This window comes from Juglans regia, chromosome 8 (genome assembly GCF_001411555.2).
Source record: "Juglans regia cultivar Chandler chromosome 8, Walnut 2.0, whole genome shotgun sequence".
Classification (NCBI taxonomy): Eukaryota; Viridiplantae; Streptophyta; class Magnoliopsida; order Fagales; family Juglandaceae; genus Juglans; species Juglans regia.
The window spans coordinates 4,909,866-4,925,841 of NC_049908.1; the positions used below are offsets into that span (position 1 = coordinate 4,909,866).

The window sequence follows — 15,976 nt, forward strand, 5'->3', positions numbered from 1 at the left end:
GCCACTGCCTACACATCATTCGTAGCAGGGCATTGCCACAATAATGCATCGCTGTCTCTTCTTCTTGTAAACAAATAAGACATATTGGTTCCTCTACAATCTTTTTAAGAAACAAGTTTTTTCTAGTAGCTAGGCGGCTGTTCTCTGCCTTCCAGAGAAAAAGTTTTACCTCTCTAGGTATTTTCAAGTCCCATATATTCTTCTAGCTTCTATCAATTTCAGCATGCACTGATGTTTCTTCCAGCACTACTCTTTTCCTTGGTTCCTCTAAGTAATAAGCAGTATTGACATTGAAAAACCTTTCTTAGATGGGCCCCATATCATTCTGTCCTCTACATTCCCTTTGCTTAGAGGTATACAACATATATGCTTAGCTTCCTCCCTCTTAAAGACTCTTATCAGACTCTCATTCCATTCTCTCTTCTCCTCGTGTATCAGTTCTTTAACCTTAGCATCACCATTCAACTTTGAGATAAGGGATTGAACACAGAATGAAGAAGGTTCTCTCATCCATCTTTGACCCCATATATTTATTTTATGGCCATTCCCCACCCTCTAAGTCCATCCTTCAGCAACCCAATTGAACTCCAAACACTCCTTCAAATCAAAGAGGGATCATTTCCCAAACTTGCTTCCAATAGTGAGGAGTTGCTAAAGTATTTCTCTCAGAATATTGTGGCAGCCATAGAGAAAGGATCCTGAAATATTCTCCATGCCTGCTTTGCCAATAAGGTTGTATTGAAACTTGCTAGATCTTTGAATCCCAAACCACCCTTCACTTTTGACTGTCCTATCTTCTCCCAACTTCTCTGATGAATATCATTTTTTTTTCTGCTAATTTCCCCACTAGAACTTGGAGAGCATCACATTAATTTCTTTACACAACTTTTTTGGCAGCTTGAAGACACTCATGGTGTCGGAAGGTATGGCTTGTAGAACAACCTTAATCATGATTTCCTTCCCTGCCCCCGAGAGAAAAAAAGTTCTTCCAATTGTTTTTTTTTTTTTACCACACTCTTTCTTTAATATGCCTAAATGTTTTGTACTTTGATTTACCTACCATAGTGGGCAATCCCAAGCATTTTTCACAACTACCCTGCACTAGAGCCCCTCCTTCCATTAAAACCTTCCTACTGTCTTCAAGAGGTGTGTTTTTGCTGAAAAAGATTGCTGTCTTTTCCTTGTTTAGATACTATCCAGATGCTTTTTCATATCTTAATAATAAGGCTTGCAATTTCCTCCATTTCTTCACACAAGCTCTTCCAAATAGAATATAGTCATCAGTAAAAAACAAGTGATTTACCCTTAGTCCCATTCTCACTACTGAAACCCCTCTTGTATCCCCCTTGTAATCTGAGTCATTAAGCAGAGAGCTCAACCCTTTAGCACACAAGATGAATAAATAGGGGGATAACGGAGCCCCCTGCCTTAGTCCCCTCGAAGGATACACTTTAGCTCCTAGCTTACCATTAATCAAGACTGAATATGAGAATGAATTGATACACTTCATTATTAATTCTGACCATTCATCACAGAAACCTAGCTTCTTCATAACAACTTCCACAAAAAGCTACTCTATTCTTTCATATGCCTTAAACATAACAAGTTTGATGGTCATACTACATTTTTTACCCTTCTTCCCCACCTTCATCAAATGCAAAACCTCATAAGCAACCATAATGTTGTCAGATATTATTCTACTTGGTATAACGACACTTTGGTTAGCAGATATAGTTTTTTTTACAACTTCTTTGAGTCTGTTAGCAATCATTTTAGACACAATTTTGTATATGACATTACAAACACTTATAAGCCTATATTCAGTAACAATCTTAGGGTCTTTTGTTTTGGGAATCAAAGCAATAAAAGTATAATTAACAATAGTGGAAGAAATGTTACCATTCAAGAGATCTAACACTGTTGAGCACACCTTTTCTCCTACTGTGGTCCAATGGTTCTGGTAAAAATAAGCACCAAAATCATCAAGACCTAGTGACTTCAAATGGGCCATATGCTTGATAGGTGCTTCAATCTCCAATCTGCAAAAAGGCCTTAACAGTTTCTCATTCATTTCACTTGTCACTTGAGGCTCAACATGTTGCAGGCATTCTTCCATGGTTGTTGTGCTTAGCTGGGATGTGGTGAATAACCTTTCAAAATAGCTTTTGAAAGCTCCATCAATCTCATTATGGCTTTTGCACACCCTTCCTTGCTCATCCACCACCTGATTTATGTTGTTTTTCCTTATTCTTTGATTTGCACAAGTATGAAAAAACTTGATATTTATGTCCCCCAAAGCATACCAGTTCCTTTTTGCTCTTTATTTCCACTTCACATCCTCATTTTCAAGCATGATCGCAATGTCCCTTTCAATCTTTTGATCTTTGCTGAATTATGACTACTCTTCTCATTGTGTAGCTTTTTTAAAATCTCAGTCTTTTCTTTTATTTATTTCACTTTATCCACATTATTCTGGTCACTCCATCTAATGAGAGCTTCTTTACACTTTTCCAACAGATTTTAATGTTTTTTGTTTGCTCTCCCTTCCTCCATAACTATTCCAAGCCTCTTTGATCACTTCTTCACAATGCTCCTCCTTAGCCCAGCTAGCTTTATATCTGAACACTTTCCTTCCTCTCCATGCTTTCCTTCATTCCTTGTTCATAGTCAACAATAGTGGCCTATGGTCTAAACTTCTACCAGTTAATACTTCCACCCAGTATTCTCTGAACATAGTCAACAACATAAAATGTTTACTTCAATGCATTTAATAAGATTCGTTTAGATAGTAATATAACATGAGATGAGATGAAATGATTTTTGTATCCAAACAAGCCTGATCCATATTACATAGAGAAAATTAAATAATTAACTGACGATCAAAATATCGCAGCCATGTCTATGTCATGAGGATAAGTCCATGGTGTGTGTGTGCATATCGTTTATTGAGGCAAAGACCAAGTCATCCTCATCAGCAACAAACTCAAATTCAAAACTAGATAAAGATTCCGAAGATAACTCCAACAACCTCCATCTTCTTTGTCAAATACAATAGAGGATGATAAGATTAGATAATATGTATCTTTGTTTTTTAAATTTGATTAAGTAACAAATCACATGTATATTCATTTATAAATAATACACCTCAGCTCCCAAAATGATTATGGGAAGCACACTCCAAAATCATTACATGGTATCAATAAGCAATTGCTCCCTACTCTCTGCAATGTCCTCCTCCACCACCTTGTATCACCCTTCAGCCTTTCCCATTCATCCTACCCATCAGATCACCCTTGAGCTAAATCGTGACAACTACCTCTCTTGGAAATCCTAACTCCATGCTTACCTACGTGGCCAGAAACTTTATTGCTATGTTAATGGCAGTCATCCTACCCCTCCACAGTTCTTACCCACCTCTTTTCCCTCCGAAGCTCCTCTCATAAATCCCAACTATGAGTGATGGTTTGAACAAGATCAATTGATCTTGAGCACCCTAATCTCCTCTATTTCAGAATCTACTCTTACATAGGTCGTCAGTCTTGACACCTCCTGTGATGTCTGATTACTCTTGAGAAGATGTGTTCCACTATGTCTCGAGCCCAAAAAATGAACACCTTATACCAACTCAGCACGTTGAAGAAAGGTAATCTCTCAATCTAAGATTATTTTCAAAAAGCCAAGAGCTTTGTTGATGTGTTATCTACTATTGGTCAACCACTTGGTGACTCTGAACTCATCTCTTATATTCTTGCTAGATTACCTAGCGAATATGATCCTCTAATTACCTCGGTCAACACTCGCTTCGAGCCTATGTTGCTTGATGAATTTTATGGCCATTTGATCACACATGAACATTGCCTAGAGTAAATTGATGCTGCTTCTGATGTTAGCTTTCCATCTTCTAATATGGCTACTCAAAATTTTTCATAAAATGGTCGTAGTCGCAACAATTCAAATATGTCCTCTTGTGCCTTTGGTGGATGTAATCGTGGTCGAGGCCATGGTCACTTTAACTCCTCTTTTTCATCAACAAACTCCTTCGACTCTTCTCGACTATTTTGCCAAATTTGTTTCAAAGTGCTTCCCATAATCATTTTGGGAGCTGAGGTGTATTATTTATAGATAAATATACATGTGATCTATTACAACAATCAAATTCAAAAAAAAAAGATATGTATTATCTAATCTTATCATCATCTATTGTATTTGACAAAGAAAATGGTGGAGATAAACTTGTGTTGTTGGAGTTTGGAATCTCTATTTGGTTTTGAATTTGAGTTTGTTGCAGATGAGGATGACTTGGTCTTTGCCTCAATATCGTTGATGCGTGTTTTGTAACCACCAGCTCTGAACCATGCCAAGTGTCTGCAAACGAATGAATAGGGGGTGGCGGGTGTGTCCATGACACCTCTAAAGCCAAAGTAAAAAAATAATCTCACTAGAAGAAAAGAGAGAAAGAGTAAGAGTTTGATGATAGTGATTAAACTATCTCCTTTGCTTGCTCTCACCTATTTATATCCTGTCCCGGGAGCTTGGATGAGTCTCTGACTTCCCAGCCTTTGTAATGATCACCTTCTGTTCTGGATGGCATGGCGTTGTATTTAATGCAGTTGTTCCTATCAGGGATAGGTCCTCGACTTCTGGTGCAAGCCATTTTGCGTCGCATTTAAGGCGGTTAATTCTGTCGAATACAAGAATATAAACCAAGCCATGCATGAAACTTTTGAGAGTTTCGCATATTATGCATATTATGTGAGAAATGAAATTCTGAGGATACAAAATAAATGGGCAAAAAACTTTATGAATTTGCATGCCGCTCAGTAACAAGATTCTCTAATTTAATTAAATTCTACAACTTAGAGTTGTAGAGGCTTGTTAATTAAGCATATATAATACTGTTTGTGTTAAGGATAAGGATGTGGAAGAAGATAAAGATGCCGTAGAAGTCTAGGAGATAAACATAAGTAGAAGATCAGAAACTCAATCTCATTAGCCGTAGTTATCTTGATAAGAATATTCTGTTATTTCATTCTTAATATTTGTTATGAGTCCTACAACTATTATATCTGTACTCAACAACTTCACTTATTAATAAGAGAAACAACACATTGGAAGTGTGGTTGATATTTTCCTCAACATGGTATCAAGAGCCTAAGACTAACGTCGACTATGGCAGATTCTAATACCCCTATATCAGAGACTAATGTCTCCTTTCCCTTCCCACCCATATTTATATCAAATCCCTTCCCTACACCTGTTACTTCTCTTCCTAACTTCACTCCTATTAAACTTATGAGATACAATTACCTGTTATGGAAAGCACAGGTTATCCCCTAACTCAAAGATCAACATCTTTTTTCTTTCATTGATGGGTCATCTATCTGCCCTTCACCCATGATTACCACGACCACCAACCAAACAGTGGCTAATCCGGCCTTTATGCAGTGGATCTTGCAAGATCAGTTGATCCTTTCTGCTTTAAATTCCTCCCTTTCCTAAACCGTGCTTGCTCATGTTACAAAATGTCGAACCTCTCGTCAAGTATGGTTGACGCTAGAATGGATGTTCACTTCCACGTCCCGTGCTCGTTCAATGAATCTCCATTATCAATTAGCCACACTTAAGAAGGTAGCTCCTCAATCTCGGATTATTTTCACAAATTTACTACTCTAGCCGATATGTTGGCTACGGCTGATCAATCTCTAAATGATTTTGAGCTGGTCTCTTTTTTGCTTGTTGGCCTTGGACCGGAATATGATTCATTTGTCACCTCCGTGACAACCCGAGTTGACCCACTCTCCATGGACGATCTTTATGGCTATTTAATTGCACACGAAATACGCCTGGAACAACACCAAACGACAAACGAACTTCATCTGGCCGGTGCTAATTACACATCACATGGTTCTCACGTCTCAGTAAATGACTTCTGGACTTAGGCTTCCATGGGTCACGATCGGATACGTCCCTGTTTATTCACACTTCATCCAAGTTCACAATGTATATTCTTATTTATCTTGATGATATCCTAGTCACTTGTTTAGACAAGCATGCCATTGATGAACTGTTAAACACTCTACATTGTGACTTTGCAATAAAAGATCTGGGCAGCTTGAATTTTTTCTTGGGTATTGAGACTCTTCATTCAAAAGGGCAGCTTATATTATCTCAACGTTGATACATTATGGATTTACTCCTCAAGACAAAAATGCATGAAGCCAAACCCATTAGTACTCCCATGGCCACCTCCACTAGTCTTAGTGCCTTTGATAATGAGGATTTCAATGAATCCACGTTATTTCGCAGCACAGTTGGAGCCCTACAATACTTGTTAGTCACTCGGCTAAACACAGCCTTCACAATTAATAAGTTATCCTAGTTCATGCACTCACCAAAATTAGATCACTGGCAAGCAACAAAACGTCTACTTCGGTATCTAAAACAAACAATTAGCTATGATCTTTCTTTTAGCAAGTCAGCCAACACTACTCTACAAGCTTTTTCAAATGCTAATTGGGCAGGTTCTCGTGATGATTGATGCTCAACAGGAGGTTTTTGTGTATTTCTTGGGCCGAACCTTATCTCATGGAGTTGTAAAAAGCAAGCCACAGTTGCTCGTTCAAGCACTGAAGCGGAATACAAAGCACTCACCAATACAGATGTTGAACTAAAATGGCTTCAGTCCCTACTACAAGAACTTGGCCTGAAAGCCTTGGCTCCCCCTACTTTATGGTGTGACAACATAGGAGCTACATATCTATTAGCAAATCTAGTTTTTCATGCTCGCACAAATCATGTGGAGATTGATTTTTTCACTTTGTGCGCGATATGGTAGCCAAGAAACTTATTGAAGTCAAGTTTTTATCCTCTAAAGATCATCTAGTAGATATTTTTACAAAGCCTCTATCTTCATTCAGATTTACAACACTTCGTTCCAAGCTCAATGTAGTTTCCACTTCATTGAACTTGAGGGGGCATGTTAAGGATAAGGATATGGAAGAAGATAAAGATGCTATAGAAGCCGTAGAAGACTAGGAGATAAACATCAGTAGAAGATCATAAACTCAATCTCATTAGCCATAGTTATCTTGATAAGAATATTCTGTTATTTCATTCTTAATATTTGTTATGAGTCCTACAACTATTATATATGTACTCAACAACTTCACTTATTAATAAGAGAAACAGCACACTCTTATTAAAAAAAAAAAAAAAAAGAGATAGAAACAACACACTGGAAGTGTGGTTGATATTTTCCTCAACAGTTTGGGAGACCTATATATAGGAATTACAAGAACAGATATTGTAGAATCTACACAGTTAATTTATACCTTGCTCCAGACCTAAACTGTGGTTTCTCCCGTTCTTCAGTTTTTGTGCAGAAGTTCACTCAACTGACACATCATGGGATTCCAAAACCTTAGCTTCGATATTCAGATAATAAGAACTCATGTATATACCTAATAACCTTCATATTATATATAGTTGTGTGGGGATCCGACAATGCCATGTAATATGCCTGGTTTGTTTGCCAGTTGCACGCCAATTTATAAGCATATATAGGTGTAGATGTACGTGCATTACATGATCACTCATCCAATGCGTTAAGTTTCATCCAGTACTGAGTTCGATTAACGAGATACTATATATGAATATTCTGGAATAATATAGTGGCCCGCTACCCATGCATGCTTCCCTCCAATGACTGTTTGTAGCCTGCTGAGTGATATTCAATGCTACAATATTCTATTGAGTTTTTATCTTTGTCACTATAATTCCACCAAGGATTTTATCACACCTGAAATAATCCCGACTCTCTAAAATCTGAGATCTCAGCCATGTTAGCTAATTTATAATTTGAGAAACCATAAGGTACAGTAATTACTTGAATCCCTTGTAGGGGCGGGGGAGAAAAACATTTCTTGAGGCGTCTCTACTGCGCAAGAAATGAGCATTATTGCAGACGTTTAGTGGATATGTACTCAGAGTTACGTTATGAATACACACACACACACACACGCCAATCGTGCAAGTTTAAACAACTCGAATTATCATTAATTGAGGAGACCGTGGGTGTTTGCAAACATGCGCTCTTTAAGCTCATCAACGTTGACCTCAAGACAGGCTAGCTAGCTGGATGCTCTGGTTGTGCTCGCCGGAAACTGGTCGCATAAAAGGAGTCTAAATCCGCTGCTATTGGAATTTAAAATTTCCCTGACATGAATGTATGTACGTAGAAAAACCTTGGAGTACTCTTCAATTGTAATATCAATCATATATAGTTTATGATATTAAGAGTTGTAATATCATTCTTCTTTTAATGACATGACTTCTTATTTTAGGTTGCTCTAATTCATTTCTTTATCATGGTCAATATTTTTAATCTTATTCATTCTCATCTCATCTATAGTACCCATCTATATGAAATTTTTAAATGTGACTTTTTAGAATTGAAACAAATTTACAACGAACCAACCCATTGGTTTTTCTTCAGAGAAATCAACTATTTAATATTTTGTTTGATTTAGCTGGAATATTCGAAATATATATAATCTACGCAAATGCCCAATCAGTTCTAGTTTCAAATATTCGGATCTATCCGGATATTGGCCCGGGTCATAACCTAGCGGTTAATAACTTAATTATCCAGGTCGTGTGACATACTTGGGTCTAGGTATATATTCGGACTTGGATCTGGATGAACAATCCGGATTCTGACAGGTTGTTCAAAAGAACTCTCACTCTTTACGATCAAATATTCGGATCTATCCGGATATTGGCCCGGGTCATAACCTAGTGGTTAATAACTTAATTATCTAGGTCGTGTGACATACTTGGGTCCGGGTATATATCCATACTTGGATCTGGATGAACAATCCCAATTCTGACAGGTTGTTCAAAAGAACTCTCACTCTTTATGATCTTTTTAAGTATCAACAATGCTATATACAACTAACGGGCATAACCATTGGGTAACCGACTGACACTCAGCCTATATATTTAAATAAAAAATAAAATAAAAAAGATGAAACTGGAGGGAAGAATTCAAAATTTCAATACAAAACGTGAAAGAACAGCTCTGTTTCCTCACTGCTTTGTCGTCGTCAAACAACCTGTGGTTGGGGGAAACCCGTAGCCCCAGAATATAAGCTAGCTTTATGTGAACTGAGTTCCCTCTTGTCACAGATTTTACACTCCCTCTTATCACGCCCACAATATTCTCTCCCTCTCCATACTTTGCAACCTGTTCTAATCAGAAAACAGAGAACCAAGAATTATATATGCCTGAAGTAGCATAGCCCATGCAATCCAACTACAAAATTTAGACACTCTGTTCAACTATCGATCTTAACTTTCCTTTCTCGTGTTTTGGAAACCAAAAAAGGAAAATGATAACTTTCTTCCATAATGCTTAACATCAGAGTAAATTTTCAAGCTTATGTTATGACTTTCTTTGTATTGACAAATGTAAATAGAGTGTTAGGTTGCAATGAATGAAATCAGAAATACTAGCATGATGTGCAGTGGCAAACTTCGGGCACGGCATAAAGGGTCGCCCATTAGGTCAGTGACAAGCGAAGGCTTGCCCTACGGCTCCACTTCATACTGCCTTTCCAACTCCTCCACTTCCACCTTATCTCTCTCTTCATCATACTCTCTTACCACCACTCCTTCGTCTATGAGCTTTGTAATGTAAAGATCAGTTAATTTACCTCAAAATAATTTTTCCCACGAAAATAATGTAGATCGAGTGCTTGACTGACCAAACATGCTTTCTTCCCAACACTCTGTTTGACTATCCATGATCCCTGATAAATCAATTGAAACCAATGCAAAATCTGAAGAACATGGCCAACCTGTTTCCAGAGGTGGGGAAGAAGACGGCTTCATGGCTCGGAAGATTTGGGGAAGACGAGGTAGAGGCAGAGATTCGTCGGCTTCGTCTGGGTCCTCAAACATTCGTTGCTTGGGGAAGACGAAGGGAAGGGGGATTTCGTGGGGTAAGGGCTTCGATTTCATCGGGCTTAGGGCAGAGATTTCATGTGGAAGACGAATGGAGGGAAGACGGCTTCGATTTCGTAGGGCTTAGGGCAGGGGTTTCATGTGGAAGACGAAGGGAGGGAAGACGAAGCATCGATTGAGTTCGTGGGGAAGACGAAGGGAGGGAGAGAGAGCTGGACTACTGAATGAGTTCGAGGGTTGAAGATGATTGAAGGGAGAAGGGGTTCGGGGGCAATCCAGGGCTAAAGGAAAAAATGAAACTCGCCATTTTGATAAATATCAAAACTCGCCGTTTCATTTTCCACGGGGGCAACGGTTCCCCGTGGTGCCCCATTGCGGTTGCCAACAACATTTTTTTTAAGTATATCCTATTATCTTAAAATCTCGTTTCACAGTTGAGATGAAATGAGATAGAATTTAAAAATTGAATAAAGTATTATTAGAATATATTTTTTTTAATATTTTAAAAAAATTGAATTGTTTATTTTATTTTGTATGAGAATTTTAAAAAGTTGTAATGATTAGATGAGATGAGATGAATTGAAAAATTTCCTGAAAACAAAGGAGACCTAAGTTAATATTTATATTAAACTAGGACGTTGTGCATTACTTTTCAATGTTTCCCCTAGAGTTTTTACATGATACACACAAGACTGTTAATGTCTTTCGGGGAAGACGCGTTAGTACTGACTTTGTGCATCAGGGCTTGTTCCCTGGCTCAGATTAAACAACATGCAGCATCAGCTATATGTCTTAGTTCGACTAAAATGAAACACGTACAGCTACGTTGAATGGTGACAAAATGCATAGACCAATAATATTATATGGGTTTAGACAAGTTTCTTATTCCTAAAGCACCAGACATATTCTGCACGACTATTACATAGAAATTAATAGTACTACTGGTGCGAGGCTAAACATCTGGCCTCGCTGTAAGCCCATAAAAGAATGCAAGGGCAAACGTACACAAAGCCATTATCTGTAACTACTACCTAATTTTCAATCGTCTCTTAAACTATAAATCTTGACAATCATTGGCCTTCTCAAATCAAGAGAAGGAAAGAATCGATCGAGCATATTTTTCATAGACCTTATGCCTTAATTAGGCTTGTCATCCAGGAACTTGTTCAAAAATAATGTAATGAAAGGAACATATATAGGAGTTACAGCTAGCCAATTAAAAATTCTCGCATGAATTATCAAAAAATTGCAATGACCCTCTTTAAATTACCTCAAACGTAGATGCTCTAGGCTAAGCGTCTCTCAGTGGTTCTATTTCAGAAAGTTAGATGGTAGTTTGAGGGTACTTTCTGAATTTCTTCCCATTAAAGTTATATATATTATACACACTCAAATTAATATGTATATAGAATAAATCTATTCATCATCATTTTTCTCATCATCCTTTTATCATCTCATAATATGGCGTCTCTAATTATCTAATGACACATCATAAAATGATGAAAAAAATTAAAGATGATGAATTGCATTACTCATGTATATAACAATGACCATGGTCACGAAATAAGTACTCAAACTCAAGATACACTCCGGAATACGAAAAGATAATAATATAAATAGACGAAGAAGCGACAATGACAACTATAAGCCTTCGACATCACAGACAAAAAGAATCCACGATGAACATAAAACTTCGTCAACATTCTCTAATTCCATAAACATGACTCAGGTTTTTATAGGTGGGTTTGATTCGTAGGACCTCGCCCATCAGATCGACTACAAACCATGTTAAACTGTTTAATGGGTCGTGTCATGTCTCCAAAGTTTGAAACAAAGGCGGCTATATATGTATATCTCCAGCGATGAATTCCACCATCAGACACGCTGCTGCACATAATATCTTTTGCTTCTATCGAGAATTTAGGGCATTGTAAGTGGACGTGCTGCCAAACGTTACGTTTGCTTTGAATATATAACAAAAAGAAGCAAGAATCTCGTAATTAAATATGTTAATATATAGTGCCTCCCTCGTGAATGCCATGGTAAGATTAATTTTAAATTTGATCGTAAGCTAGCTCGTGAAATCAGGTTGTGGATAGGATCGATGACAATGGCCTTTCCATCTAACTACATGTGACCATTTGTTTATGTGCCAATTGCAAATAATAGAAACAGGCATAAAATATTTTGTTAATCAGTGTTTAATCATCACTTATCTCAAAAATTTAACCTGATGGAAAGATGTATATTTTATTATTTATTTTATATCTTAATAATCTCCCTCAATAGATGGCTTAGGACCAACACATGAAGCATTTAATTAAATGTGGTAGAATATAGACTCAGGATTCGAACTCAATACTTCTACTTTGATACCATATGTAATTATCACTTATCCTAACAATCAGTTAGACATCTATACTATACCCTCTATTAAAGTATTATGTATTACCTTGAAGTTATTCGTGTTGTTAAATTCCTTGTCATGCAGATCGTAATTGGGATGTGAGAATGTTTAATTCACACGCAAAATTCAAACTTTTTTAATAGAGATTCTGTCCAATTTCTTGATAGAATTTGATTGTCTAGTTATAGAGAAAAATAGATGCATTATTTAGGTCTTACATACAGCATTTAATGATGCCCGTATAGGAGTTTTGGACAGTGTGAATCCTATATAAACATTTAATTAATGTTGTATCTATTTTTATTTGCATTGGACTATTTAATTCAATTAAGCAATTTGAGACGATCTCAATTGAAACTTCTGCCACTAGTCCCTTGTATATTGTTTCGGCTAAAAGAAAAAGGTCGACCACAAGTTTGCAATTAGAGCCCAACTAATCGAGCATGTGTCTAGTGCAGTGTTCCCACTGATTTCATTTTAATAATCTTTATGCCTTCTATCTTTTTTTGATCAGTAGATGCAAACATAGTGTTCCCTAGCAAGCACGATGCCACTTGACCCAGAAATGGACCCAACTCAGCCTGCTGTAATCCACCTGCCCTCGTGGCTCCACCAAGGTGCATTCATGACATGGTAGACCCTGTGAAGTGAGGAGGAAAGTAAGATTTCATCTTTTAGTTCAGTGAATTGTTACAAAACTAGCTAGGAAAGAAATACACAGGAAAATTGGCAGGTGCCAACAAAAATAAGATCATATATATATTCTATTTAGTTTAAAATACTGGATTTTTTTTTTATCATTATATTTTAAAAAATGATTAAATATATAAGTTAAATGATTATTAAAAAAAAAAACCCATATTTTATACAACACTTATCTTAGTTGAAATGGAGATCATGGTTTCTATCTTGCTGTAGGAGGTTAGTCTAACCAATTTGCTGTACTATTTGAAGGGAAGGGACCAAGATTCAAAACCAATTCAATGCTTCGTTCGAAAAAGAGGAATGATATTTGTAATTATAAATGTATAGTATTATATAATTATTTTAAAAAAAATAAAAAAGTAAATATATGATTTATATAAAAAGAAATTAATTTTTTAATAATAAATTTTATTTTTTTTAAAATAATTATATAATATTTATATATTTTATAACTATACGTAATATTATTAATTGAAAAATAGGTGGTAAGGCTGGACTACCTAGTGCCTGCCTGGCTTGATAGCTTGATCCAACTGGACTGGATCGCACCACTAAAAACCCCCCAGCTCACTCTCACGAGTTTCGTATTTCTACCATAATTTTGGCAATGTTGCGCGTCACCTCACATCGGATCCCCACTGTCGTCCTGCCAAACGCTGACCGCCAAATACCCAACCCAACTCTGATGGCCAGTTGGATCATTACACGTTTCCCAATACAATTAATTATATTCATTCAAGGTAGCCTCCAGCCTGTACTCCTCCTAGCGTCTTCTTTTCTACACTTTCTCTTTGAGGTCCTTCTCACCCTTCCGTGCTCAAAGTTGGGAATTAGGATAATTTCGTCAATAGAGAACACTGCTGCATTCTGTAGCTGAGCTGTGATGCTTTTTTGTTTTGTAGTGAGGAAAAGGTTCTCCTGCTTTTCGAGCTCACGAATCCACGGATTACCTCCTGCTAATCCCCTCACGCTCCGCAATTATATTTTCTGTTTTGAGTCATGTAATTTAAGTAATTATTATTTGAGCGACAAAAATCCATATTTATGTGTTTGGAGCGTGGAGACAGGCGGGTGATGATAGCGTGAAAGAAGCATTTTCTCTGTTTTTGAGATAAAGAAAACGCGCTCGGGAGTACCGTTGGAGGGAGATCTCTTTTCGTTACTTACTGGCCAAGTCGCTACTCGTAAATGGGAAAGCCATCTCCCATAGACGCATCGATACACGCACTGTCTTTACCCCTCTTTCTGAGCAGATTCCTTCGCTAAAACCAAACCCCCCCCGCTTTCTTTAATTCAAAATTACAATCTAATAACCAGCTCCGTCTCAGACCTGTATATAAACACACACCACTTCTTCATTCTCCATCCCAACACGAACACCAGCAATATCAGCCTCTTCTTTCTTTTATACATTGAACCTAATCTTGTTTTTTAAAATGGCCTCTTTTGCTTCTTTTGTTCTCCCAAAACTACTGCTTTTAATCTCTCTGTTCCAAATCTCTTTGGCTACGAGAAAGCTTAATGGGCTTGTGCAAGACAAGCCTCAGCTCTTGCAATACCACAATGGCCCTCTTCTTTCGGGCAGGATCTCCGTTAACCTCATCTGGTACGGCAAGTTCAAGCCTCCCCAAAGAGCCATTATCTCCAATTTCATCACTTCCCTTTCATCTTCAGCATACCAAAATGCCCAACCCTCTGTTTCCACATGGTGGAAAACCACCGAGAAATACTATCACCTTACCTCCAAGAGACATTCATCTCTTTCTCTCAATTTGGGAAAGCAAATACTAGACGAGAGCTACTCCCTGGGAAAGTCACTTACAACCAAACAAATTGTTGAATTGGCTTCCAAGGGGGACCAAAAGAATGCCATCAACATTGTTCTCACTTCCTCGGACGTGGCCGTTGAAGGTTTTTGCCTAAGCCGATGCGGTACTCATGGCTCTTCATTGGGGTCAAAGAGCGGTCACATCAAGGGCAAGAACTACAAATTCGCGTATATCTGGGTGGGTAACTCGGAGACACAGTGCCCTGGCCAATGCGCCTGGCCATTCCACCAGCCCATCTACGGACCACAGAGCGAACCCCTGGTCGCGCCCAACAATGACGTGGGTCTGGACGGCATGGTTATTAACCTGGCTAGCCTCTTGGCCGGGACCGTCACGAACCCATTTGGCAACGGCTACTTCCAGGGCCCGGCCGAGGCACCTTTAGAGGCTGCATCGGCTTGTCCAGGGGTTTACGGCAAAGGAGCTTACCCAGGTTATCCGGGAAGCTTGTTGGTGGATCCGACGACGGGAGCTAGTTACAATGCACATGGAGGTAATGGGAGGAAGTACTTGCTTCCTGCTCTGTATGATCCTTCTACGTCATCTTGTTCGACTCAAGTCTGAGAAAGGAATTGGCAGATTAGTATGTTTGGAGCAGCATATGCAGACGCTATAGAGAGAGTTCTAGATACTGTAATTCATTTATTTGTTATATATTGTTTTGGTTTTCGAACTAATAATAGAAGAGAGCAAATTACTTTGGTTTGCTTCATATTTTGCATCATCTCTTTTTGGTAAAATTGACATCCATCAATTATAAAAAAATCGTTGTCAATGGGCCATCACATTTAGGCCTCGTTTGGTTGTTTAACTCTTCTCAATTCATTATTATAATTTTTTTAAATTTTAATATAAAATATAATAAATAATTCAATTTTTTTAAGTTTTAAAATAATAATAAATAATATTTTATTATTTCAATTCAACTCAACTCGATTTATTTCAACATCTAAACACAATTTTAATCGATTGGAGAGCAGAATACTGGAAAAAAGATTTAAAGAGTAGATATGAATGTACTGCAGTAATTGTAGAGAACCAGCAACAACAAGGCCTTAGCAAAATATACAAC

The 15,976-nt window shown here is 37.6% G+C and overlaps 1 protein-coding gene and 1 non-coding gene across 2 annotated transcripts; both read left to right on the plus strand.

Moving 5' to 3' along the window:
* Positions 1-3,714: 3,714 nt before the first annotated feature.
* LOC118349372 lies at positions 3,715-3,853 on the plus strand. The gene has a single exon (XR_004802342.1). It is a non-coding gene; the product is annotated as a small nucleolar RNA Z247 (small nucleolar RNA).
* Positions 3,854-14,271: 10,418 nt separating this feature from the next.
* On the plus strand, positions 14,272-15,628 carry LOC109008479 (protein PHOSPHATE-INDUCED 1-like). Its single transcript, XM_018988584.2, has one exon. The coding sequence runs from the start codon at positions 14,512-14,514 to the stop codon at positions 15,466-15,468; it is 957 nt and encodes a 318-aa protein (XP_018844129.2). The 5' UTR covers positions 14,272-14,511; the 3' UTR covers positions 15,469-15,628.
* The last annotated feature ends 348 nt before the right edge of the window (positions 15,629-15,976 follow it).